The sequence below is a fragment of the Triturus cristatus genome, chromosome 9, assembly GCF_964204655.1.
Source record: "Triturus cristatus chromosome 9, aTriCri1.1, whole genome shotgun sequence".
Lineage (NCBI taxonomy): Eukaryota > Metazoa > Chordata > Amphibia > Caudata > Salamandridae > Triturus > Triturus cristatus.
Window position 1 is genome coordinate 803,195,655 of NC_140592.1, and position 27,468 is coordinate 803,223,122.

General features: G+C 44.7%; 1 protein-coding gene across 1 annotated transcript in view; it reads left to right on the forward strand.

Moving 5' to 3' along the window:
• The window catches only part of LOC146798868 (nesprin-2-like), a 1,144,883-nt gene that overhangs the window by 761,402 nt on the left and 356,013 nt on the right, over positions 1-27,468 (forward strand). The window contains exons 81-82 of the mRNA XM_085627789.1: positions 24,052-24,196; positions 25,075-25,293. Of these exons, the coding sequence (XP_085483915.1) occupies positions 24,052-24,196; positions 25,075-25,293 (364 nt within the window). The remainder of the gene's footprint in view (positions 1-24,051; positions 24,197-25,074; positions 25,294-27,468) is intronic.

The following is a 27,468-nucleotide window of genomic DNA, read 5'->3' on the forward strand; positions in this document are numbered from 1 at the left end:
GCAATACAGCCCTTAATCTGCGGCGTTTGCAAGGGGTGCTTGCGCGCGTCCCATTTATACGGGAACCGGCCATTTTGGCGTCCTTAGACGCCACCATGGCGTTTGACACGCTTGAGTGGCCATACATCTGGGCGATGCTTGCGAAGTTCGGATTTGGCCCAGGATTCATCAGTTGGGTCAAACTGTTGTATGCGGGCCCATTGGCGCAGGTGGTCGTGAACGGAAGAGTATCGGCCCCGTTTGAGCTGGGCCGGGGCACGCGACAGGGCTGTCCCTTGTCGCCGCTTCTTTTTGCGCTTGCCTTGGAGCCCCTGGCGGAGTGGCTGCGGTGGGAGCCTTCCATCCGTGGTCTCCGTTGGACCCCCGAGTATGAGGACCGCGTATCCCTATACGCTGATGACATCCTTCTGTACCTAGCCTCCCCACGTAAATCACTTATAGTGCTAGTTGATGTTTTACACTCGTTTGGTCGTAACTCCGGTCTCGTCATCAACTGGGCTAAATCGTGTGTGTATGTTCTCTCTGGGGAGGCTCCTATTCTCCCGCGGGGCTGTCCGATCCAGATCGCCCCGCAGGGATTTCGGTACCTGGGTGTCTTCATTACTCTGGACCCGGAGGCCCGGTATGAACGGAATCTGCTTCCCCCCCTCCAGCGTCTGCGGGTAGATGTCGCACGCTGGCGGCGCCTGCCGCTTTCGCCGCTCGGCCGGGCGGCATTGTTCAAGATGATGTCTCTGCCGCGTTTTCTGTACGCTTTGCAGAACACTATGGACTTGGTCCCGGCGCGCTACTTCCGTGAGGTGGAGAGTCTGCAACGCCGCCTGTTCTGGGACGGGAGGCCGCGCATTGCTCTGGCTAAGCTGACGCTCCCATGGTTTGACGGGGGGATTGCCCTCCCGGATATTAAACGGTACTATTGGGCCTCCCAGCTCGCTGCCATTAACCATGGCCTCTACGGGCCCGCCCTAAACCCGGCATTTGAAATGGACAAGATGCTCCTGCCAGGTGGCGACTACAATCGAGCGCTTTACTCCAGCGCGCCCGACGCTCGTCTGACGGGCCCCACGCGTGTTATGGTGCAAGTCTGGCACGCGGCCAATGCAGCTATGGGGTGGAAGGACCGTTTGACCCGGGCATCACCTCTATACGCGTCTGAGTGGTTAGGTTCCCTGTGGACCTCTAAGGGCTTCGAGAAGTGGGACATAATAGGTATCAGTAAAGTGGGGGATCTTTGGACGAGGGGAGGATTTAAAACGTTCGATATGCTGCAGACGGAATTTCAGTTGCAGGGCAGTGAATACTTTCGGTATTTGCAGGTCCGTCATGCGCTGGGCTCCGTCTTCTCGGACGTTGCCTCCATCCCGGAATATTCCCCCCTGGAGGATAGAATGCTGGATGGGCATGTCCCGGACAGTACGATCTCACTTATATACAAAAAGCTCATAAACGACCGCTCGGGCCTGTTGACTGCCCTTCGTGCGGCTTGGGTTGCCGACGGGCTGGAGTTGGACGACGAGGACTGGACCTCCGCGGTGGCCTCCCCGAAGGAGGTGGCCATACCGGCTCGCCTTCGCTTCGTCCAGCTCAAGATACTCCACCGGGTCTACATGACGGGGCCAAAGCTTCTGCGTATGGGCTATGCTGGAGATGGGTTGTGTAAGCGTGGGTGTGGTGCTTTGGGGACCTTTATGCATATTTTGTGGGAGTGCCCGGAGGTAGAGGGGTTCTGGCGTGGTGTACATGAGGTGCTGCGACTGGTTACGCATGTGGCGCTGTTGCCTGAAGCGAGGAGATGCCTGTTGAATGTGTGGGAACCGACTGATTACTCGGCGCCGCAGACGTGGTGGGTGACCCTGGGATATATGATAGCCAAGCGTGACATTGCTCAACTGTGGGGATCCCAGAGGCCCCCGACGGTCTCGGCCTGGAAAGAACACATGGACTGGTGCATGTTTCGCGAAAAGGTGGTGTATGTGGCGAGGGGTAAGCCTGGGACATGGGTGAAAGTATGGGGCCCCTGGAACGCCTACCGAGGGGGTATCTGCGCACCACCGCTGCTGCCTGATGCCTCGCCAGCCCCATCCCCTTAGCCGACTCATTCCCCCGCTGCCGGGCATTGGGTTCCCCCAGTCCTCGCTCTGCTCTCTTCCCCCTCCTCACACTTCTGTGTATAGTTGGGATCCCCCCTCTTGGGGAGCACGTGCTGCTATTTGTGATTGTGGGTTGCCTTGTGGGTGTGGTTTTAATTTTTGTTGTTCTTAATTTAAAATGAAACCGCATAATGGGGCCTGGATGATGTGGCTTTTGACATTGTTACCTACTGTGAAATGCTCCTCCTGTAATGCCACGTTTCCATAAATTTATGTCGTATGTTCCTATCATTGCTAGCGGCCGGCCGGAAGGTTGTGGGCCCATACTTGTATACTTTTAAGACTTGTAATAAACGGTTTCAAAAAAAAAAAAAAAAAAAGCATGTTTCTGAATTTTGGCAGGATTTTCCTGACAAAATGTATATTGCCAAATTGCAGTGGTGTGCTGTTTGTGATGCAATTCATAATTCTGATCCCTTCGCAAACAGTTTTACTCAAGGATTGGATCTTACAGTACCTTTCACAATCAGAGCCCAGGAGTAAAACACTGTCCCAGCATTGGATCTTAGAGGATCAACAAATCCGGAGAATGTGTCCTCTTTTGTTTTCATTACACTTTCTTCTTATAAATGCTGTTTATTCTTGAAACTGGCCTTTCACCTTTTGATTTAGTGGGAGTTTTCCATCCTTCAAATTGGTTTACTCCAACTAGGTGGACAGCTTATAAATTTCTAACTTGCGAGTGCAGCATGTGGCTGAAACTGTTAGAACTGGCATCTTTTGGCGTGTTTCCCCTGTCTTTTTTTCTTTCTGACCTCCTGGTTTTGACTGGTTTAGTGTCTCTGCGCACTTTCTCACTGCTGATCAGTGTTAAAGTGCTAGTGCTCCTACGGTAAATTATGTTTATGGATTGGTGGTTCCATATTTGGCTTATTTGATTTACTGCTAAGTCCCTAGGATAGTGCACTGTGTGTGCCTAGGGCCTGTAAATCAAATGCTGCTAGTGGGTCTGTAGCACTGGTTGTGTCACTCACACAAGCAGCCCTTCAATGGGTTCTCAGACCTGCCACTGCAGTGTCTGCGTGCAGTTGTGACTGTTATGTTGACCTGGCAAGTGCACCCACTTGCCAGACCCCAAACCTTCCCTTTTCCAATATGTAAGGCTCTCCCTCAGATAGGCCCAAGGTACCCCCGTGGGCAGGGTGCAGTGTAGGTGAAATGTAGGACATGAACTTGTGTGTGTTACATGTCCTGATAGTGAAATACAGTGTATTTCATTTTTCACTATTGAAAGGCTATCTGTCTCATAGGATAGAATGGGAGATACTGTGTGACATCTTACAAGTATAACCTCCCAATGCGACAAGATAGAGAAATGGAGTTTGGGCTCTCTGAACTCAGAATCTATTCACACATCTTTTGGTAAAGATGTTTTTTAAATTATGTGTAGTAGCACTTTAAGAAAGGCATTTTCTTGTTTAACCATCCTATGTGCCTCTGCTGAGTTGTGGCTTGACTGTCTGGCTTTGCAGTGACAAGGGCTGGGGATGTGCATTCACTGTAGACAGCCACTAGGGGGTTGAGGTACGTCCTGCCTTCCTTGATTAGTCAGGGCTGGGTGGAATAGACCTGGGCTTACTTTAGAGTAGTGGGAGGAGATTTCCTTGCACCTGAATAGGCCTGGTCTACCTTACACAATTGCGTCTCCACCTCTTGCCATGGATCCAGGCCAGAGAGGACAGAACTGGTTTGGACTAAGCTCAGAGACTCTCTGCACAAGAGAACAAAGGGCAATGTGGTATAAATATTGGGGCCCAGATGCCAGGACTTCAGATCTGTTTTGGACTTACAAACCTTGCAAGAAGAAGACCTGGAGAAGCTGTGAGGAGGAACTCCCACTTTGCTGTGTGCTTTGCTGTGTTGGCCTGTAGTGGCCGCTTCTGTCTTGGGCAGAGAAAGGAGTGGACTGACCTTTCTGCAACTTCTTTGTTTGTGTTTCTCCAACGGATTGACGCAGAGCTTGCCCCCTGTTCAAGAGTCTCTGGAACAGCAAAGACTTCAAGTTGATCTGCTACCCGTACTGGCAACTGTGTGTTTTGTGCTGCAACAGAAGAAAGAGCAACCCAATGCTGTAAACAACCCCGCTACCGGCTAGACTTCAAGTTCATCTGCTACCAGCACTGGGAACTGTGTGTTTTGTGCTGTAACTGAAAAAAGAGCAACCTAACGCCATCACCGACGTCGCTACCGGCTCTGTGTCCTGAAGGCACCACAGATGGCACCGCTGCACTCTGCAATGCAACTCTGGTCTCACCGACGCCGATGCCACCACCGAACTGCTGCTTGCACCGCAACCTGTGGGCACTGCACTTCGCACCGCCTTGCTTCACGCTGCCGCCCTGGTATCTTCGACGGCGCTCCACGCAGACCTTGGTGCCGCTGCTTGCACTGTGGTTTGAGGGCAGGGCTCGTAAGTTACACAACGCACTGCCCTCATCCTGCACCGTAGCCTTGGCCTACCGACACCGGCACCATCGACTCCAGTTCGTCAGCTGACGACAACGCCTCAGCACTGACAACAACGCTGGTTACACCACAACCTGCCAACACTGCGACGAGCCCCGCATCACTTCGCAAAGCAGCCCTGGTCTCACCGACGCTGCTGGATGATCCTCACCGAGCCACTGACTGCACTGCGACCTGACGGCACCGTACGCCGCATCACAGCTTTGACGCCTCCTGACACCGGAGCTCCAGACTTCAACCGCGAGGAGTTCGATCTGCAACACGTGTGACTTCAAGGGTCCGACGACTCCTGTATCGACCTCTGGAACCGACGCCTGCCAAAGCTGGCTCTTCGGAGCTCAACAAGAGGTCGCCGACACCCTGCATGCCTAAAAGGTACTGTTTTGCGTGTCTTTCCGACACCATAACTGTCAGTCAGAACTATTTAGATTTGTTGTTCACTAGCTCTGGGCAGAGCTATCGACTTCAAGGAACTATATTTTAAGTCGTTTTTTGTTTATTGCTATTTCTGAGAACTGAATGGTGGATTTTTATCGGTTTTGGTCTTGTTTTGCACAGATAAAATATTGGAAATTTTTCTAAAGCTGGTGTAGTGTCCTTTTGTAGTGTTTTCACTGTATTACTGTTGGTTATGTGCAAATGCTTTACACACTGCCTCTGAAATAAGCCTGACTGCTCGTGCCAAGCTACCAAGGAGGTGAGCAGGGGTTATTTTAAGGAGTGAAACTCCCTTATCCTGACTAGGAAGAAGAGTCCCTACTTGGACAGGGTAACACCCTGTCAACTAGAGACCCACATTTCTAACAGAAACTTTATATTTATTTTATTTTATTAAATTTATTGATATAGCAGTGGGGCAATGAAGAAGGAAATCTCACAGTTCTTATGAACCAGAAAGCCTAGAAGGAAGAAAGTGAATGTAATATGAAGTTATGCAGAAATAGTATGCTGCGGGAAGACGATAAAGTTGAAGAAAGAGTTTGGCCTTCAAGTATTTTTTGAACTCTGCGAAGTTATTCTCAAGGTAAATAGACAGAGGCAAGGAGTACCATAGGGATGAATTTTAAGAGTTCAAAGACAACCCACAAAATGCTTCTACCACATTGTGTTCTGAAAGGCCAGTCTTAGGGGTAGGCCAGCTGTTGTGGAAGTTGCAGTTGGATAGGTTCTGATGAATGCGGCTCTTCAGGAATGAAATGAGGGACCTTGTTCTTAGCAATTTGTAGCTCGGGAAGGCCATAATGGAAGAGATTGGAGAATTCAATATGACGTGTATCAGTTGTGCCAAACTTTGAACCGATGTTCCTAATGAAAAATTGAATTTAAAATGTTGATTTTTCTTTTTAATATGTTGATTTGATTTCTAAGAAAGATCTGACATGAAAACTGTAGGACTTGGATTTTTCTGCAGGGTCATCTGCAAACCTGTGCTAGAGATGTCACCTTAGGGTGATCTCCCACAACTGTTTACCTTACTCCTCCATTGTTGCCGATCTTGTTTTTTGGAGCCTTAGGACTCTGTGCGCTTTACTACTGCTAACCAGCTTAACCCCTTGAGTGCCCCGCCCTTTCCACGCCCTGTGCCGGGCGTTTCATTAGCGGGCGGGGCTCATGACGAGATAGTCTCGTCATGGGCACAGCGCAACCGCGGCCCATGACGAGACCATCTCGTCATCGGCACTCAAGGGGTTAAAAATGCCTGTGCTTTCGCCTTAAAACATGGTAACATTGGCTTACGCGTAATTGGCACATTTAATGTACTCATAAGCCCCTAGTTAAGTGATACTACATGTACCTAGTGCCTGCAAATTAAATGCTACTTGAGGGCCTGCAGCGCTGATTGTGCCACCCAGTTAAGTAACCCTCAGGCTCAGGCCTGACACTGCATCCTTTGTGTGCAGTTGTAAACTGCCATTTCAAACTGGCAAAGTAGACCTTTTGCCAGGCCTAAACCTTCGTTTTTAATACATATAAGTCACCCCTAGGGTAGGCTCTACACTGCCCATAGGGCAGGGAGCAGTGTATTTAAAAAGTTGGACATGTACTTTTAACTTTTACATGTCCTGATAGTGAAAACATCTTAAATTTGTTTTTTCACTGCTGCAAGGCCTACCTTTCCCATAGGATAAAATTGGACCACCTTATTACATTTAATAATAACTGTCAGTTAGGAGCAGGGATGGATGTCAGGTTTGTTGTCTAAAGAATTATAATTTAAAAACATTTTTAATGCTAATGTTGCAAAAACAACAATTGATGGACAGAATGCAGAACAATGTCATACATTCATCCCAGTACAAAGATCTGGGCCTAAATCCATAGATTCTTTGCTCACCATGCCATCCCAGTTTGGACCTAGCCATGTGCAAATCAGTCTTGACCCTTCGCCCAATGGGAACAGTCCAGCCCGAACTGCCAGGCCAGGTCCTCCATGGACTGGAAACAAGCATCCAAGGACCGGTTTCAGGCTTTCAGCCCTCATCAGCCAGGATAGCTTGACTCCAGTGGCATGGAAAGCACGGGATCCATGTCTGGGCATACCCATCCCACTCGGGGTGACAAATGCAAAAAAACAATTGAGGGACAGAATGCAGAACAATGTCATACATTCACCCCAGTACAAAGATCGGGGCCTAAATCCATCGTTTTTTTGCTCACCATGCCATTCCTGTTTGGACCCAGCCATTTGCAAATCAGTCTTGACCCCGCGCCCAATGGGAACAGTCCAGCCCGAACTGCCAGGCTAGGTCCTCCCTGGGCTGGAAACAAGCATCCTAGGACCGGTTTCAGGCTTTCAGCCCTCATCAGCCAGAATAACTTGACTCCAGTTGCATGGAGAGCACGGGACCCACGTCTGGGCATACCCGTCCCACTCGGGTGACAAAATGCAAAAACAAGCATTGATAATGCAATAGGTCTCGCCTTTAATTAAGTTAAAGCCATTTGCTTTGCTAATGGTATTGTATAGCAAAGCAAATGGCTTTAACTTAATAAAAGGCAAGACCTATTGCATTTTGAAGCTTGTTTTAGAATGGGGTGTTAGGCGTTGAGCAAGAGAGCGAGGGGAGACAGAAACAAGGAAGAGGAAGAGAGTGACACATGTGGGTCAGGCGTCGAGGGAGGGGAAACGGAAGCTAGAGGAGAGAGACGTACACACACATAGAAGTGGAGCGGAATAGAGGGTGAGATGGAAACCAGGGCTGCGGGAGGGAGATATACACAAGGGATCAAAAGTGGAGCGAGATAGTGAGGGAAGAAGGAAACAAGGGCAGAGGGAGAGAGACACCGCACTTGTTTTACCATACGCATTAGCGCCCTTTGGTGGAGTATGAGCAAGGCCACTGAATTATGCAATTCTGTGACTGCTGTGTTTTCTGAATAATTATGGATTTGCTGCATTCACACCTAACCTATCATCTGCTGCATAATTTTCTGATTTTAACCCAAAAAAAGGTGTTCTATTTTGAACAGGTCAAAAGTTACCAAAGACGTTCTGCCTCGCAGTGGAAGGCCTTCTCAAGGGTTGACTGGCCCCTTTTCAGTTGCTTGTTACTGTATTTGATGTTAAACTGCCACTAGTGGAGCTACGGGGACCATATTGTAGCGGCCCGCAGAGCGCAGAAGCACGCACTGGCTCTTGTGAACTTTTTCTCTTGTGTGAGCAGGTGCTTTAACAGAAGCAGGGGGTGTGATCTTCCAGAGCGCTTGAAGGCAACTACATTTTCCAAAACATGTCTGACTGAAACTGGCAGATTCTTCTATTCACAGTCTTTGGGGAGTGAGTGTATGGAGGACCTTTGGGGGAGGGCGCTCTCTTCGCGCCGCAAGGCCTCGGCAGAACATTTGGAGAGCATGGTCCGCGGATGGCCCCAGGGCCTTCTGGAACACGTTGCCGACCTTTAGAGCAGAAAAATAAAAATTACAGGGAGCAAAAAACACACACTTTTACACACTGTAAAGGGAAAGTAGGGTAAGAGACAGAGTGCAAAAATAAATGCACAGCATGACTCGACGTGGGACCTGCTCTGGTCAGACTTGGAACACCTCATCTGTGATATGAAAATAATGATATGAATATGATAGTGTGGCAGTAGTGGCAGGCGGCCTCAGATGGCCCGGGTTGCAACAGAATATCCGCGATATACTCGTTCGGCGAACTGTACACTTCCAGCTTCAAGGAGCTATATTACCACAACCTCCAAAAGCTTTGCAACCCCAGCGACTCTGCCCTCCAGCCCCTTCCAGTCCACATTTCTGCTGTATGCCTCCAGCCTCATGAGCCACGGATGTATCGCTTCAGCATTAGAAAATGCACAATACAACTTCTTTAGGCAGTCGCACCCCTCTGATAGGAGCGATACTCACCAGCTTCTAAGAGGGGTTCTGTGTGCTATACTCGCCAGCTTTTGGGCGCTACATATGAGCGCGGCACGATGGACCTGGAGGCTTGGAGTGCAGGGGCTTCTCTGGAGATCCTTCTTTGTGGACGTTTCACACAGGTTCCAGGGCCCCCAGTTGAGTACGCCCTCACCCTGACCACCAGCGTGTTGTTACGTCCAGTGCCTTAAGGACACACCAGGGGTCCCCGAGGAGCTAGAGCATTCTGATTGTCTGGGAAGCTGGGCCTTTCATCACCCTCCAGCTGACCCTCTTGGCTACTATTTCACTGTCATCACCTACCCACCTGTCGGGCGTCGGGGGTGAAGGCTAGAGCTATGCCGGACCTTCCGGGCCGGGGGCTCTCCGGACCCTGAAGAGAACCGCCAGAGCGCCGAGACGTAGGCTCGGAGGATCGCTCAGCTTGCAATGCTTGATGTCCCCACGCATGGAGGTAAGTGAAATAACTTGAGTGCGCCTATCTCTAATATAGTGCCGAGAAACCTCGATATGCCCGACCTCATCACCAAGAAAAGACTGGCGGGAAAAAAACATATAGGATTTTTTTTACTAGAGAGTAGCCCTTTTTTTGTCTGGGGTCCAGGGCGCTTTAGACCACCACCCCACCCTCTTTGTGAAAACACGGGTTGGGGAGGGGTTAATAGGTGAGATTTAAACCGCTTGCTATAATGTACATCTTAAACTCTATTGCGGGGGAATTCACCCTTTAAAGTTTCAGATTCGTGTCGTAATTTTTTGAGGTGGCACCGAAGGTTAAGCAGCTGCGGCGGAGCACTTGGAGTAAGCTGGCGCTCCGCCTACAAAGATAGTACAGGAGGGGAATTATATCTACAGATACCACACAAGTCCGATGTGTGAATCCCATTATGAGGTTTGTGCACCTGCTGCAGAGCTGTGCAACCTACAGGTCCCATATTTCAATGTCAGTGAAATGGATGGGGTCACTTCACATCCTGTAGACATTTGGATGCAACCTGCAGGCCACATGTGAGGTTCGGAAGGCTGATTCTGACTTTTATACTCCTGAGTCAAAGAGACCGAGTGCTACTGAGTTGAACGCGTACACGAGGTAATGGGCTGTAAGTCGTGACTGCGTTCGCGTGGCACGCTGTATAAAAGCTCGCCGGTATGGCAATAAAATGATTGGACCTCTCCGCCCTGCAGGGCACCCTGCCCTCTCACGGCCTCCCTGAGTTCCCAGCGTCCCCTGCGCCAGTGTGGGAAAACCGGTTTGTGGAAACTCTCCAGGGTCAGCTCTGTTTTCCACATTGTTTTTGGTCATGAGGCCTGTGATAGGCCCACACACCGTGTTGCGAGCAGCACGGGCACACGCTGCACAGTTGCAGAGTTTATGTCTGCTCTGACAGAGGCCGGTGTGAAGTCCTTGTGTCTTATATTTATTGGCCGTTTGTCATCTCGCTGGCATTAGAGGAGAGGCCTCTGTCATTATAGAGCTTTGATAAAAACACTAACGTTTTCCCCCAGTGCTCGGCATTTCAACGCAACTTTATGCGAAGCACACTATAGCGTCAATCAACTTTCACCTGCAAAATTATGTTTTTTTCCAAATGTTGTTGCAAGTGTAGCACTAAGTGACCTTCTATCGCATAGTGCAAGGCCCCTGTAATCCTTGAAGTAGGTGCAATGGGGAAGAAACAGTGCACACATTTATAGACGCAAACGTTTGGTGCGAGTTATTCTGCATAAATGCTGTCAAGCGAATAATAAAGGTTAACTCACACCAGCACAGCATTATTTGTGTATATACGATGACATCACTGGCAAATGACGCTATGCTAATATAGCACGGTGCTATATTTTTGAGTGAAGGCAAAAAAAGCTGCACGCACGTCTTTTTCTCTGTTTACTACCGCTCGCTGACCTAACATTCTGAAAATGGTGAGATGTTACACCCACATGAAAATGTACAGTTTCACACTGTTCGACCTCAGCAGCTCACACTACCATTCTTTTTAGGCATTTACACTTGTGGTTTATTTAAACAAGCGCTCACCATTCCTGCTGTTTAATTTTGCACCACGCTTTCACTTTAAAGTAAAAGCACGATGCAAAAATAAACAAGCAGCGCCATGTTTTTTTTTCCGGCCCAATCAGATAGCCGGACTGGCGTGTGCAAGGCAGCTTTTGATAAGAAACTTTGTCACGACAGCCGTAATGCAGGCGACCGAGTCCTTGGGGGCCGTCCAAAAAAGCCAAACGGCGGCAGCCGAAAAGCCTCCTTTCCAATGGGAAGCCAGCGCTTACCATAATCGCTGACGCTACCTAATTGAAATGAGGGGCGGGGCTCGAGTCCTCTTCTCGAAACTGACTTGTTTAGTATAGCTCTCGCAGGCGAGGAGCGCATGCGCGCTCAAACGCCAGCCGAGACCTCAGAAAAATTGACAGATACAGAACAATGTCATACATTCACCCCAATACAAAGATCTGGGCCTAAATCCATCGTTTTTTTGCTCACCATGCCATTCCAGTTTGGACCCAGCCATATGCAAATCTGTTTTGACCCTGCTCCCAATGGGAACAGTCCAGCCCGAACTGCCAGGCCAGGTCCACCCTGGACTGGAAACAAGCATCCTAGGACCGGTTTAGGGCTTTCACGTGGGTCCCATGCTCACTGTGCCACTGGTTTCAAGCTAGCCTGGCTGATGAATATCAGATGACTGAGGGTGAATGTATGATTTATTCAGCATTCTGTCCATCATTTGTTTGCGTAGCACTTATAGAAAGTTGGCATTTTCTCGTCCTATCCATTTGGTGTCTGCAGCCTGTTTCCTAGGTCACATGACTAGGTGTTTCATACTAGCCTACTGTGACCCCAGACACTCTGGGGCCAGGGCAGGGAGGCAGGAATTTCCAAGCACCTCTAGGGGGTGGAACTCTCCAGAATCTTCACCTACTTTAAAGTGGGCACCAGGTATAAATATAGGAACCTCAAACCCAAATATTCAGTATACATCTGGACATGTGGAAGTCTCAGAAGGACTGCTCTGCTGTTCTGCAAGAAGGACTGCTACTATGTTGCTCTGCAGCCTTACGTTCCGCTGCCTTGCTGCCTGAGTGAATTTATTGGACCTGCATCTTGAACCCAGGACTACCAGAGTTACTCCAGGGGCTGATTGGCTGGCCTCCTGATTAGATCATCAGGGACAGACTCCAACTACATTGAACCCAGGAACTGGACTCTGTCTGCTGTGATTCCTACCCACCACCCCCAAGAGGTGCCACTCCAGTCCTGGACCCTTGGAACTGGGCCTGAAGGTGCTCTGCCAGCCCAGCTGTGGCCTTGTGAGCATAACCGACACAGTGAAATACATCTCTTCACAGCTGGTTTGGAACTGCCGCAGTGCGACCCAACCCAGACCCCGAAACTTGCATTGTGGCCCGCAGTCTCCTTGGAATTGCCGCTGTGTGACAACGCATCCTCGACACAGGTCTTCAGATCGCAATCCACTCATAAATGACATCATCAATGATGATGCAGGACTCTGCATCGCAGCCCTGTAGCAGAACTGCCAGAGCGCAATGCACCTTCGGTGCAGGACTTCACAACACAAGCTCCTTGTTGACAGCATGCCCGATGACAATGTAGGACTTCGCATCGCGGACTTGAAGCTCTTCGGAAACAATGCTGCATGACGCAACCTCGACATGAGTTCTTGCAACGCACTGCAACCAGGATTTAAGGTACTTATTTCAGTGGACCTAACTTATTACCTGTATTGGACCTCACTCCATTTCGATTCGTCTGAACTTGTGCCTTTGTCTTGATCTAGTGTGACCAGATAACCACAGTTGGCGCATAGTGCTCCTAGGCCTTATTTTTCTTAAAACTCTGAAATTTAATATCTCCAGTTCTACTGTTTGGCTTTTTGTCGTTTTGGTCTCAAGTAACTTATTCTCTATTTTTCTACATTAGTGTGGAGTTTTCCTTGTGGAGTTTTTCTTGTGTTGTGTTTTCACATTTTTACTGTTTGAAGTGCTGCATAAATACTTTGCACATTGCCTATAAGTTAAGCCTCACTGTTTTGTGTCAAACTACCAGAGAGTTAAGCACAGGTTGATTTGGGGTTTGCTTGTGGTTCACCTTGACAGAGATTGTGGTGGCTGCTTTCACCCCCTCAACCAGTAACCTCAGTAACCCAATTTCAAACAAAAACATTTAAGAGTTTTACACTCAACATGTGAATGTAATATAAAGAAGGGCACCTGAAAATGCTGTTAGGGAGCTGTGTCCTACTTTGTCAAATAATAGAAAGTTTTGCTGCCGATTGACAGGAATAGGGAATGAGAATGTCCTGGAAGTACCAACATGTCTTCCACAGCAAGGCATGTCTGGAAAATAAATCGGTTATGATTTTTGTAGTATCAAGCCTTTCCAAATTTGCTGAGATAACATCCTCCAAATGGGAGCCAACACACAATTTAAATTCATTTTTTTTCCTTTTTACTAGAATTATTATTTTCCCATTTATTATGGTCTTTATAAACCAAGACAAATTGCATTTTTAGGTTTCGTCTGTCACATTGATTGCTTCTTCTGGCGAACATTGTGCGGTTGTAGCATGTTCCCCGCATTTACTCCTGCAACTGATGACATGATCCTAAGCAAAATTAATTCTATTTCTTTTTTATCCCTTCCCATTGAACGTGGCAATTAGTCCTGCTCCTTCTATCACTCTTGCCCTTTGTAAAGAATGCAAAATTTCTCTATCTTCTGGTGAGTTAAATAATGACTATAAAAGGGATCTTGTTCTTCCACTTGCTGAAAAACTCAACAGCTGATGTTAAAGTTATGGCCATTTACAGAACAATCTCTTAACTAGCAACCCCAGTCAAGGTTACAGAAAGTATTATCAATCAGCAGCTTTCTGTGTTTAAGGAGTCTGATAATACCCTTGAACCTCACCAATCTGGGTTTTTTCCTACTTTCGGTACTAAAACTGTACTTTCCTGAGTTGGATAGAGATTTGCATTCTGCTAGAAGCCGGAGAAGTGGTTTTTTTTTTAACCTACTCAATGGCATTCTACATGGTCTCTCATACTATCTTGCTTAACCTTTTGACCAGTATAGGTGTGAAGGAACAGATCTTTCAACCTTTTAAAAGGTTGATCCGCTTTTCATGACATTACTTTTTTGCTGAAGATGGGGGGCTTTATCCATTCTTTTGGATAGTTTCTGTAGATAGTAGCTTGGTTCCAGAAAATAAATATATTATTTCAAAATTCTTGGGGACTTATTTGGAGAAGGTCAGTAATGGTGATTCTGACAATAAAAGACAGAATCACTTTCACAATTCTGGTGGCATAGCTCCCTATTTGGAGTCCCTTTAAAGGTGGATACCGCACCTACAGAGACACCTATCATTATATATGCCAAAGTCCAGTCGAAACTGCCAGTTTTGGTAACAGAATTGTTATCCAATTTAGGCTAGGAGGTGCATCACCATGTCTTGCAGTGTTAAGTCCATGTAAGAACACAATTGAAAGTGCAGCAGACTTTCAACAAAAGGTAAGCATAGTGTCATTACCATGATTAGCCACCCCTTGCATTTATGGACACTAGAATGGTGGGTACTGGCAATGTTCGTCCATTTCCATGTGGGCACTAACAGTTGGTGATGGCCAGTTCTTCATCTACCACTGGCATTGGCAAGTTCTTTTCTGGGGTTTTCACCACTAAAGTGGGCCCTCCATTGGCAAGACAGCCACAGTGTTGAGAAACATCAGATGTCATGACTGAGAACTGAAAACAGTAGGATTTTTATCACCAGTGTATCAGAGAACCTATATCTGCCATAATGGCAGATGGAAATTGTACTAGAAGTTTTCTAAATCGGCCTTTGCATCTAATACATAGATTAGTCTAGCTACCCAGAAATATACCACCAAAATAAAAGCAAAACCTTTAAATGGTTGCTCTTCGTTTTTGTACTGGGAAATAAAATACCTGAATTTCCATGCAGGTGTCTGGTTTTTCATTTATTTTAGCTCAATCTTAGCTGGAATGAAAGTTAATTCTTGCAAAAGCTATTGGGGATTTAAATTCTTATTAATGTGACTTTGGGCATAGGAGAGCATTTTCTAAACCTGTCTTTACGAAACATTTTCCACATTGGGATATTTAAATTTTTATATTTTCAGTTTTTGACAGCCTTTGACCTAATATTCTTTGTTTGGGAAACTATCGTCTTGAATACAGTCAATTTGGCAAGGAGTGTAAATTATGGGTATACCATCAGAATCTTAGCATAGATGCGCTATTCAAAAGAGCCATATCTTTAAAAGCTTTTGGAAGAACATGAAAGATTGGCACGATCTCAAAGTAGCAGGCAGAGTGTTCCACATTTTGGGACCTAAATAAGGGAAAGACCTACCACCTTGGGAGTGCTCCTCACTCTGAGAACTGTAAAAAGATTGCTATTGGATGATCAAAGAAGTCGAGAGGGATAATAGGGTGCCACCAGAGATCTAAGACAGAGTGGCCCTAAATGTGACTAAGCTTTAGGAATGTAACACATAGCTTTGAAGTGGATATGCTACTCAATTGGAAGCCAATGCAGATTTCGGAGAAGATTGGAGGCAGGTGAAATAATGGTCTACCAGCCACATTTTGAACCAACCGGAACCGTTTGAGTGAAGCCTTCGATGCCGCTAAGTAGAGGATCTTACTGTAGTCTAGCCTGAAAATAATGCTTGAATTATTTTATTTTTTTGTGAAGGGATAAGTAGAAGCCAACGGATTTTTTTTTAGCCATCTCATAACACCAAAGCAGGTGGAGGCTACTTTGGTGATTTGGTAACTCTTTTAACCTCTTCCATGCTCGTGACGGCCGGGAGCTGTCACGCGTCATGGTGGGCATGTGCGCACGACGGCCCCCGGCCGTCCGAATCCCTGCCCACTAATGGAAACGTCCGCACAGCGCGGAGATTCTGCGCGCATGGAAGGGGCTAAGAGTGTTTCATCAAGCCATAATCCTAGGTTCTTGACTACGGAGACTGGAGTTGGGGGGGACCTAGGCACACTGGGCCAAAGATGTGGATTCCAAAGATGGGGTTGGTTACCTACCAACAGAACTTCTGTCTTATCCCCATACAATGTAAGGGAGTTGTTATTCATCCACACCACCACTTTCATGAGACAGATATTCCTATCTGCGATTCTCCTTAAGTGATAGGTAGATGATGATCTGAGTGTCATTTGCACTAGAAAAACATGTAAGACCGCAACTTCTCATAAAATTTGCTAATGGTCAAAAATAAATGTCAATTAGGGTCGAGCATTAAACCTAAAACATAAAAGGAATTGAAATGGTAGCAGTCAGAATGCCAGATATCCAATTGGCTAAAGAATTCTCCTGAGTTTAATACTGATGTTGTAACTGTATTCCAGTTGGTGCTTAATATTAGACCGGTGTTTTATGTGGTGGGCACCAGTAATCATTTTCAGGGATTGGAATTTATTTTTTATAATTGACCTTTGAACAGAGCATGAGAGGAAAATACAGAAGATGGGGAAGAAGGGTGGAGCAGAAGGATAAGAAAACAATGACAAAGGGAGGAAGCAGGAATGACAATAATAGGAAGATAGAAAGATAGATTAGAAAGATAGATAGATAGACAGACAGACAGACAGACAGACAGCATATAGTGCTAAGCTGAAATAAAATGCGATAACATTTCCTAAACACATGGCAGTGCCATTAGCGTCATGCCTAGGTTACCGCTTATGGTCTAATTTGTGTATCCATCTCTAACACAATAATACAAATGCCTGTTGAATAAGTGATTGGTATCAATAAATAATCAGGGTTACATTTACAGGCTGAAAATAAGCCATTTCCTTAAAAGAATTCCTGGGAGCGCCACCACACCCAATCCTACCACTGAAGCAGAAGATCACCTACTCACATAGTGAGTGTCCTTATCACTCAACTACATTCACAATGACAAATCTGCAGAAAAATAAGTCAATGTAGTTATAATCACGAGATGTGATGTTTGCTGTGCAATGTTCCTAAAGTTGGGTGTATTGTTGTAGCAAAAATCTCTTGATTTCTTGCTGTCCGCTGTATGTTGTGGAAACGCTGGTACTTCAAGATCGTAAAGTATTTTTTTTTTTTAACACAAGATCAAAATAGATTCTTGTGCCTGTTGGAGAGTCAGGCCAAAGTTGTGATTGCTTCTTAGAGGAATAAAAATGAAAACATATTTTGAAGTCTGTTGCATTTCATGCTGATAGGCGCATAGTTTGACGCAGTGTGAAAAATAAAACATAAGGGTTTTGGGAGGAATTTGATTTTCAATGTACCCTGTTCTTTGGTGCGTTTGTGTGCTAAGGTGAGCAAAAGCAGCAGGTTAAGGTGTTTACCTCAGACAAATTCAATGAATGTAACCAAGGGAATCCTCTAGCGCCTTGTTCCACCTGACAGGTGGGTTTTACACCCTAGTGAAATTTTTGTTTGTTACGGTACGTGCTTCGCTTAGCTCTATCATTTCCACTACGTCCACTTCATAGCACTGCGAGAGACTGTACAGAAACACATAAATGTATAGCGCAGGTCAGAAAATATAGAAAATCACAGAGTGCATTCTGCATCAAACTGTGTAAACAGGCAAGGTGAGTGGGAGGACAATAACTCTGGCATATTTGGTTGCAATTTGTATTTAGCAATATTCACATATAATAAGGCGGAAAAAAAACTCTAAAACCAAGTAGAAAGTTCATTTTTAACTTTTTGCATCCTCAGTGTACCCTGCCCCTTTAGTCTCCTGCTTGTACTGCTCCTATGATTTATGTAATTTGGTTAAAAAAAGCAAGGCTAGACGATAAAGTTGATTCTAAGGAGGTGATTTAAGGACTGCCTCAGAGGGCCTAAATATAAAGATTTTGTAAGGACCTGCGTATGTATTAGTTGCTTACATTGAGAACATTCACTCTTTTTCACACATCACTTAATCTGGTTACATTTATGTTATTCTTTTCTGTGCGACATTCTATATTTAACGAGCTTCCCTAGATCAAAATATATCTCTTTAAAAAAATGTACCTCTGTTTTATGTGGAGACACTTTGTTAGCAGCTTTTAATTCACATAAACTTTATTTTCTCAAAAAGATTAACCTGGGGGATCATCATTTGTTCGACATCAGAGGAGGCGACATCGTGTGACAGGCACTGTGATAGCACAGGAAGTGAAGCCATGTAACACTTAACCTTAATGAAATGTCACAAGAAGTGACGTCACCTGAACCTTGACAAAGCATCTAGTGAAGGTTTCTTTATTACAAGCACACTTACTTAAGACAGATTTTAAGGGACACTGCAGGGATTGCTGAAAGAGGATATATTTGAGGTGGAAGGGAGAATGTGTTCTTTCCAGTAGCTATACCTCTTTACTGCGCCCATTGATTACTTTTCTGAAGTTGAAGCTCTATCAATTATTTCTTATACAGATTACTATTATTTTCATTGGTCTTTACCGATCTCCTCCTAGTTTCAGGGCAGGAGCCAGAGTCCTTGAAGTGGCTGCAGCGGCAGTTTGATGGGGTATTGATGGGGTATTGATGCACAGTGCCTGTTGTCTGCCCGAAGCTGTTAGTCGCAGGCTACTGCATGTCCTAAGGCAATGGGAAGAGTTGGGATGAAGCTGCAGCCACAAAAGCAAGCACTTAAATCAGATGCTGCCACCCAGGAGGTGTGAATACAAAACCATGGAGAACACACTCTAGAGGCACAAGTGTAGTTAGAGGAACAGCACAGTTTTCCCTGTTGAACTTCAGAGGAGGGAGAGCAACGCAGTTTGTGATAGCGCAGTATTTAGTGTAGTTATTGACAGATGTTATTGACCAAGCAGACGGGACTCTGGTCTGCCTTACTATTGCATAAGTCAGTGACCATTAATCACCTATTTGCTGCTGATTTCAAGTTACCATTTATTATATGTAATAAGGGAACCCAATATTATCCTTTGGGTGAGGTAAGCCTCACAGTAGTGAAAAACGAATTTAGGAGTTTTTCACTACCAGGACATGTAAAACCTAACAGTACATGTCCAACTTTTTCAATACACTGCACTCTGCCCTCTGGCTGTGTACAGCCTACCCTAGGGGTGACTTATATGTATTAAAAACTAAGGTTTGGGCCTGGTAAGAGCCAGGTCGAAATCAGGGCCGGCTCTAGGGCGGTGCGAACAGTGCCATCGCACCGGGTGCTGACTGCCGGTGGGGGCGCCGTATACTTTCCAACAATTTGTTTCTTTTCTCTTTGCCTCCAGCAATTTTCAGCCAACAAGAAAAATGTAAAAGTAACTCCAGTGATTAATGTTCTTTCTGGAGAGAGAGAAAGGCCGTAGTTATGTCTCGTGGACGTTTTTACTCATCCTGAGGTAACACAGAGGATTAATATTGATGCAAATAACTTGTACCATGCAGATCACAACGTGCATATAATGTAAATTGGTCAGTAGTTTACTGCTTTTGTCACAGTGATCAGTTTGTTACTTGCAGTTTATAAGTTAGAATCCTAATGTAGTACAGTGAGCTATTAACTGTCATTGAAGAACTGCAAGAAAACTTCAAGATATAGGCTGGAGCGTTATGATTTTTCCCCAGTCTTTTATTATCCCAATGTTTCAAAGTGGGTTCATCAGGGTAAAAATCAATCCTTATTATTAAAGACAACCTCCAACCATGTTTTTTTTTAAATTCTAAGGGCCTCATTTATGAGAACTGTTGCATCGTTGCATGAAAGCAGCGATGCGACACTTCTCAGTGCGCCCTCCTTGCGACACCATTGATGCGTCATATTTACTGTATGACGCATCATGTCGCAAGGAATGACAGATATGTCAGTATTTCTGACATATCTGTTGGCGCAAAACTGACGCATTGCTGGGGTGTGTCTGAAACTCCAGCAATGTGTCCTTTCACATGGAGCAAGCCCCATGTGAAAGGGCCTGCTTCGGTCTTATGCCTGCTGTGAGGCAGGTGTAAGATATTGACGCAATGGCGTCCTAGAAGTTGCCCACTGAAATCACATAGATTTCAATGCGCCACTTCTACGAGGCTTTTTGCAGGGGAACGCCCACCCTGCATACATTATACCTGGCACAGGTATAATGTGGTGCAGGGTTTTACAAAGTGACGCATCTGCCTAGATCTATCACTTTGTAAATAGTGCAAAACCTGGAGCATTTTTTTACGCTGTAGGTGCATCACAAAAAGCGCCGCATGGGTGGCATAAAAGTGACACAAGGGCTCATAAATAATCCCCTAAGTTTGTGCTTCTCCAGACCAAGCACTCTCAAACTTTCATGTTCACGGATTTACACACCTATGATCGATTTTCTCTGTGTAGTTAGTGTGTGTGCAACGTAAAGTGCTCTTGACACCCTACAAAAGTATGAGTGTCGCTAAATAATTAGTTAAAGGCATCTGAGAGAGCGTGGTTATGGAAACTTCAGGGGTACTGTGTAAGGATGGTAGTGAGGGAATCCGTGGCGGAGGTGGTCATTAGGGGGGTCGCCAACAAACATTGTCGCACAGGGTGCTACCAGCACTAAAGCCGGCCCTGGTCGAAATTGCTGTTTAAAACTGCATGCACAGGCTGCAATGGCAGGCCTGGGAAGTGTTTAAAAAGGTTACTTAAATGTGTGGCACAATGAGTGCTGCAGAACCACTAGTAGGATTTAATTCACAGGCCCTAAGTACATAAAGCATCACTTTACTAGGGTCTTACAAGTAAATTAAAATGCCAATTGAGCATAAGCCTTATTTAGCATGTTTAAAGGAGAGATCATAAGTACTTTAGCACCGGTTAGCAATGGTAGAGAGTGCAGAGTCCTACGGCCAGCATAAACAAAGTCAGCAAAAATACGAGAACTGAAGGCAAAATGTTGGGGGGAACCACAAAAAAGGATGTCAGGTCCACAAAGCTCCCATCTCCAACAGGACTTCAACACCTAATCACAAAGCACACATTGTCTACCGATTCTTTGTTGATGGACCAGGAGGAGTCCAGACTCTATCCATGGGTGCAGTCATTCTACATAGTAACCTTAGTAGACCACATTTATATTCAAGGCATCTGGAAATTCAGTTTTCCAAACATCGATTAAGTTCTTAATTCACAATTCTCTCAACTTCTAACGAGAGGACAGAAACAGCCCAACCTAATGAGGAATGCTAAGGGAAGTGGACAAATAAAATGTCCTCTTGTTAATGAGCTTGGCCCTTGCACCAAGCTCTACTACTAATGCACAATCTGGTTCCGGAGAAAGATGACTGCACAAAGAGTCCTGCTGGAGGAAGATACTCAAGACACTGCAAGAGTTATAAGCTTTAAAAGGAAGCAAATGTTTGATATATCCTGTCTCATGTTTTACTGAGTCTTCTAGGCTAAGTATAAAACATTTTGGGGCACATGCATCAACCAAAATACCGATCGCAAACGGGCAGATTCAAAGAATCTGGCCCTTCGCGACCGGTATTTTTGCATTTGGGATGCATCAACCCAAATGCAAATTCGCAATCTAAGTAATCGCAAAGTTTGCGATTACTTAAATTGCGACTGCATTTAGGGAATTGCAAATTGCGATTACTTAAATGCAATGCATGATGCAATTTCAAATTGTGAACTCGCAATTAGGGATTGCAAATTACCATCAATTTGAGCTTGATGGTAATTTGCCAAAAACTAAAGTGCATTTTTCAAAGTTTCATGTTACACACACACATGCCCTTGGGGCATGTATGTGCGCAACATGTGGTAACATCTCAATATCAGGGGTGCAGCAGGGTGTCCTTTTGGCACCCTTGAAATTGCATGCGCAATTTGCGAGTACCTATTTGGTACTCGCAAATTGCGCATGCAAGTCCCATTCATTCCTGTGGGCCTCTAGGGGCATAGGAATGAATGGATAGCTATTCCTTAATTGCGATTCGCAATTTGCGAGTCACAGATAAGGAACATGTAGGAATCGCAATTTGTTTTGCGATTCCCACATGCATAGGGATTTGCGAGTCCTAAATAGCGATTTCTTAAAATTCGCTATTTAGGATTCGCAAATCCTGACTTTGATGCATGTGGCCCTTTGTTTAGGGAAGTGAGTTTGAGAAGCATAAACCCAAGGGATGACTTCCACATAAAAAATGCGAGACAGAATTGTCACCTGGTCACCACTGCAGACACTACCGCCGCCTCAAGGAATAAATGGTAATGTTAGAAGCAACCTCTGTCTGCTTTTCTATCGTTTCCAACACAGAACAAAGCCAATATCCATGTCCAAATCCACTAGTACCCCTTTAAGGGTTTTAGGTTGGATTTGTTATGTTATGTTACAAGGTATTTGTTAAGCGCACGGCTACTCCCAGGAGTGTCCCGGCGCTGACCACAGGACCTGTAACACAAGCCTAAAGTGCTAACTGAAAAGAAAAAGGGCCCTAGGAGAGAAGTTAGAACAGCAATGTCTTAAGTTCGCGACGGAAGCAGAAAAGATCTTTTTCCTGGTGCAGCTTGACCGGGAGTTTGTTCCATAAGGACGATACCAAGACCTGAAAAGAGCGTCCGCCCTGTCGTGAGAGGTAAAACCTGGGCGTACGGAGCAAGTGAGCAGAAGAGGACCGTAGCGAACGTGTCGGAACGTAGTGAGGACAGCGGGCTCTCAAATAGGGTGCACCGATGTTGTGAGAGGCCTTAAAAGCAAGAACCAAAGCCTTGAAATGAATTCTTTTCCGGATCGGCAGCCAGTGAAGAGTTCTGAGAAGAGGGGAAGTGTGTGTGCGTCGATCAGCAAGAAAGATCGCCCGTGCAGCAGCATTTTGGGCCACTTGAAGGCGGTTTAGAAGAAATTCCGGAATGCCCAGGTAAAGGACATTGACATAGTCAAGTCAAGACAGGATCAAAGCTTGCACCACTGTCCTTCTGTGGGATTGCGAGAGCAGAGGGAGAAAATTCCGTAGCAACCTGAGCAGAGCAAAACAGGTGCCCACCACAGACTGTACCTGAGTGCTCATAGAAAGTTTACTGTCAAATTTGATGGTATGTGGCACATTTGGTCCAAGTCTTTGAGCAAAGGAAATAACCAAGGACACCTACATTATATCAGATTCATCCACAACAGGTGATACATCCTTGAGGCATCGAAGTACAACCCAAAAACGTCTGCACCAAGGAATCCACATTAGTGGCCCCAGAAAACCACAAGTCTAATATTTGGAGTGAGTAGTTTTTAGGGATGTACTAGGGAAAAAAAAATCTTGAATGAAATTTAAAATCGGCACTCTGATCACTCTGTAGACCAAGTGAGAACCCCAGAGTAAGAAACTTATACCTTTAGGGAGAAAAAAAATTCTAATCTGCTGTGCAGTCCCTCTTCTATCTGTTTAGTTATTTGTGCTTTGTGAACATTTACAATATGCCATCACTTTGGACGTGCAAAGTTTTTTGAGCAGGCGCTCTTTCTATTCCAGTGGGGAAAACAGCAAGTGCAGGTAGTATCCCATTAAAAATAATTAACTCCCTGAGTAACTCTCATTTAAGCATTTTGACGTGGCCATTAGAAGTTGCACTTTATTCTGCACAACAGTTTTCACTGAGAATGACATTGAATAACTTTCTTTATTGTTTAGTTTTATATTTGAATTAAAATTGTTGTTACTTCAGCAAGATAATAAATAAACTAGTAATACATGGTGTTAGAGTTACACCTTGTTCCTATTTTTATTGTCTGATCGAGTATTGATCTAGTGGGCCCAAGTGTGTTAAAGGTATATATGATACACGGTCACACAGCATACGTGTATATGTCATGTTTCCCATATATTGAAAAAGCATCTATTTATATTAAGTTACTAATGGAACACAGTTTTGGTAACTGTAATGATTCTACAAGACGTAAACATGGCTCAGAGAAATGTTTGATTATTACGCTAAAGGTTATGGCACTGGTGGTAGCAGTGTATTGCATGGTATGAAGGGCCAATGTTGAGACTGATAACATTTTGGCTAAATGTATTTACAGCTGGCCCGAAAAGTACCAAAGTTATCAACAAAGTAAGCAGAAGATTGGTGAACAATTAGATGATTTGGAAAAGGCACTCAGAGATGCTATTTCTCATACTCCAACATCTTACAAGGAAGCATTGCAGAACTGGGACGGAAGCAAGGCAAGTGTGTTTTTTTAGTAATAATAATTTTAAAAAGTACTGATATTTCAATTAAATGTTTTGTTTATTGGCCTAACTGTTACGGTAAAATCTCTAATTATGCATGTTGAGAAACAACCAGTTGCTAATAATTTCCTAACATAGCCCAGTTACTTAGTTAGAGTCATGTTTTCCATCGTCACATTCCAGACCTTGTGTAATTTAGATCCAGGGTTGAGAAACACACCCCACTGTTCCTGAAGAAAGCCTAACATGGTCACCTACACTAGGAAAAGTCTTTCTTTCCTTTTCATCCTTTCCATAATACACTGTTTTGCCCCTTCCACTATTTACAGATTAACAATATCCACATGGACATGGCATTAGGGGGAGATGTTTGTAGGACTGAATTAAAAAAGACCAGGAAGCAGAGTAATGAAGAATAGCAGCAGGTAAATGAGTAATTACCTGCTTGTCTGTCTTACTCTTCAAAGGTCTACACTCACCGGATCATAGCATAAACAAGTCCCACTGTATGCCTTGATCTAATAAGCACCAGAAACAAACATGTAGCACAATGGTGACCTAACAGCAAAATTGTGACTTGTTACAAAACTATATTATGAAGCCATTCTGACACAGAATGAAGGACAGATTTTCCAACCAACACTTCTCATTTCCAATACCATTCCAAATGATAGTTTTGTTTAAAGGTATTAGTAACATTGGTATAGGGCAAGCTAACATTCACCTGATGTACAAAATGATTGATATCTTTCCGAATCATATATGTATGTGTAACTTGTCTCAAAGCATGGGTAATATATAGTACTGGATCACCTGTGTTTGGAAATGTTGACTGTGGGCTTCATACTGTGCATGTTCCTTTTTCTTTGAAGGTGATGGTTAGAAATATACATTCAACTGAAGAAGATCTAATGAAACTACGACACAGTACTAGAGAACTCTGTGCTATTTGTACAGAAAATGACAGAGCACTTGTTCTAAAACCTCTTACCATACACTTGAATAAATGGCACCTTTTATTTGAGGCAACAAACAAATGGGAAATGAGATGTGAAGAATTGAAACAAGAGTGGAAGGCTGTTAGTGAGCAGGTGAGTGACACAAATGACTGGGAATGTGTTACTTTTGGATTGATTATTTGAGCTATCGAGATTGATCAGTAGCCCGTAACAGGTGCAATTCCAGAATGTATTAAAAGCCAAAGAGAAGAAAAATTTATTTTTGGAAGTTGAATATTAAATGCTCATAGTTTGTGTTGCAACGTTTATGTATTGCATATCTAGAAAATTCCTCTAGGTTTGAAGGGATCAACTCCGTTTCGCACAGGTAGGGGTTTAGGGCTTAACAAAGACACTTTAGCCAACCAGAAGTGCTAAGGTATCCTCACCATTAGTGATGTACTGGGGATTCGCTGCGAAAATGACTATCTTTCTTTAGTACCTCTTTCAGATGCCAACATATGAAGAGGTATGGGTGATTAGCTGCAATTTATACATCCTGATTGATTGATTCAAGAGGCTTTAGAATTTCATGAAGAGATTTGGGTTCATGACTCCTGGACAATCTCTGGAAAGTTAAAGTTCTTTCCATTGAGTATTTTTTCATACGCTACCTTAACCTTTAGATATGGTGAATTGGGCCCTGGCATCATAGTTATAGGTTTGTAATTCTGGAAAAAATGATTGATAAGAGGATGGGCGATAGGCTGACACTTCCATACCTATCCGATCACAACCTTGAATGCAAGACTCATTTCCTGCTGTATATTAAAGGGTCTTCAGTACAAAGGTCTCAAAGACATATATTAGATGTAAAAACATCTAATATTTGGGGTAAGTTGTAAATAAGTAGGACACTCCACTGATGAACTTTCCACCAACAAAATAGAGGAAATGATGACTCAAATGTGCAGATGGATTCTACTCCAGATTTAGGAATTCCTCCGGAATTCAGAGATTTTTTACCATTACGCAGCTGCAAGTTAGGCCCATTGTCTTTATTCTCCCTAAACAATGAAGCAATAAACACTAAGGGCCTTATTATGATGTCAGTCGGACTTGTATCCGACCAACATCATTGAGGAATGGAACAGCCCGACCATAGGTCGGTGGTTCTGCTCACAGAATTTCGATGCGACCATTCTCTGGGCGGTCGGAAACATCCATTTTTCAATTGTAGCTTGTGTGGCGGGCTACAAAGGCCCCATAGCTGTAGGCCAGGGGGGGGCCCTGCTAAGGACCCCCAAAGTCTCTTTCCACCTGCCTTTTCATAGCAGGTGGACCGCCATGAAAGGGCAGGTTGAAAGCAACATCATAATCCTGATGGTGGAGCCGTAGCTGTCTCCTCCGTCATTATGGGATTATGAGTCCTTCCGATGCTCCGAAATGCACTATGAGTGGAACAGAATCCCCCCGCGGGTTTCCCTCTCACTGCCAGTATTGTAATACGACGGTCGGAGGGAAACCATTAATGTCGGACAGAAAGCCTCCAACTAGCTGTCGCATGGCTTTCTGTCCAACATTAAAATCGGGCCCAAAGTGATGTTTGTCTCAACCAATCAAGCCTAGAATCCCAAGAACTTTTTACCAGCTGCCCCACTAGCTTTAACATTGTGAGATCCTATGCATGTTGGCTTTAAAGTTGCCTTCCACAATTTTCCCTCATGCCTCCTAAGTGTCTGTGTTGACTATCTTTAAGCCACACCCAACACTGATGGCACACACATGTGCTTTATCTTCCAAGCAAAATATTGCAGAGACAGGCGGCAGTATGACCCAATAGATTATATATATGAGAGGGGTTGACCACTGTTAAATTACTTCAATGCCATAAAAACCATATATACCTTAGAGAAAAGTGAATATAAAAAGCTAGTGCTATTTGTCTACAGAACAGTGTTGCTAACCATGGTTGGCTCCTTCTATGGTTGGACTTGTTTTAAGTATGTTTCACTTTCAAAATCCTTTTGATGTGATTCACGCAGAACAGATGCATACTTCACATACATGTTATTTATGCTTGTTTGTGCACTGTAATTTATCATATTTTAATCGGTCATTAAAATCAACAAAATAGTACTTACATTTTTATTTGCTTATTTTTGCTTTGGTGACATAGTTTACTGTTTACATGCATCACTGCAAAGGAGTGATAATTTTTTAAGTGTGATTCCCTTCTACTCAATTCAATCTTATTTGATGTCTTAGAATGTTATGTCCAATCATAAGGAAACACAAAGGACCTCATTATGAGTTGCTTTGTACTAG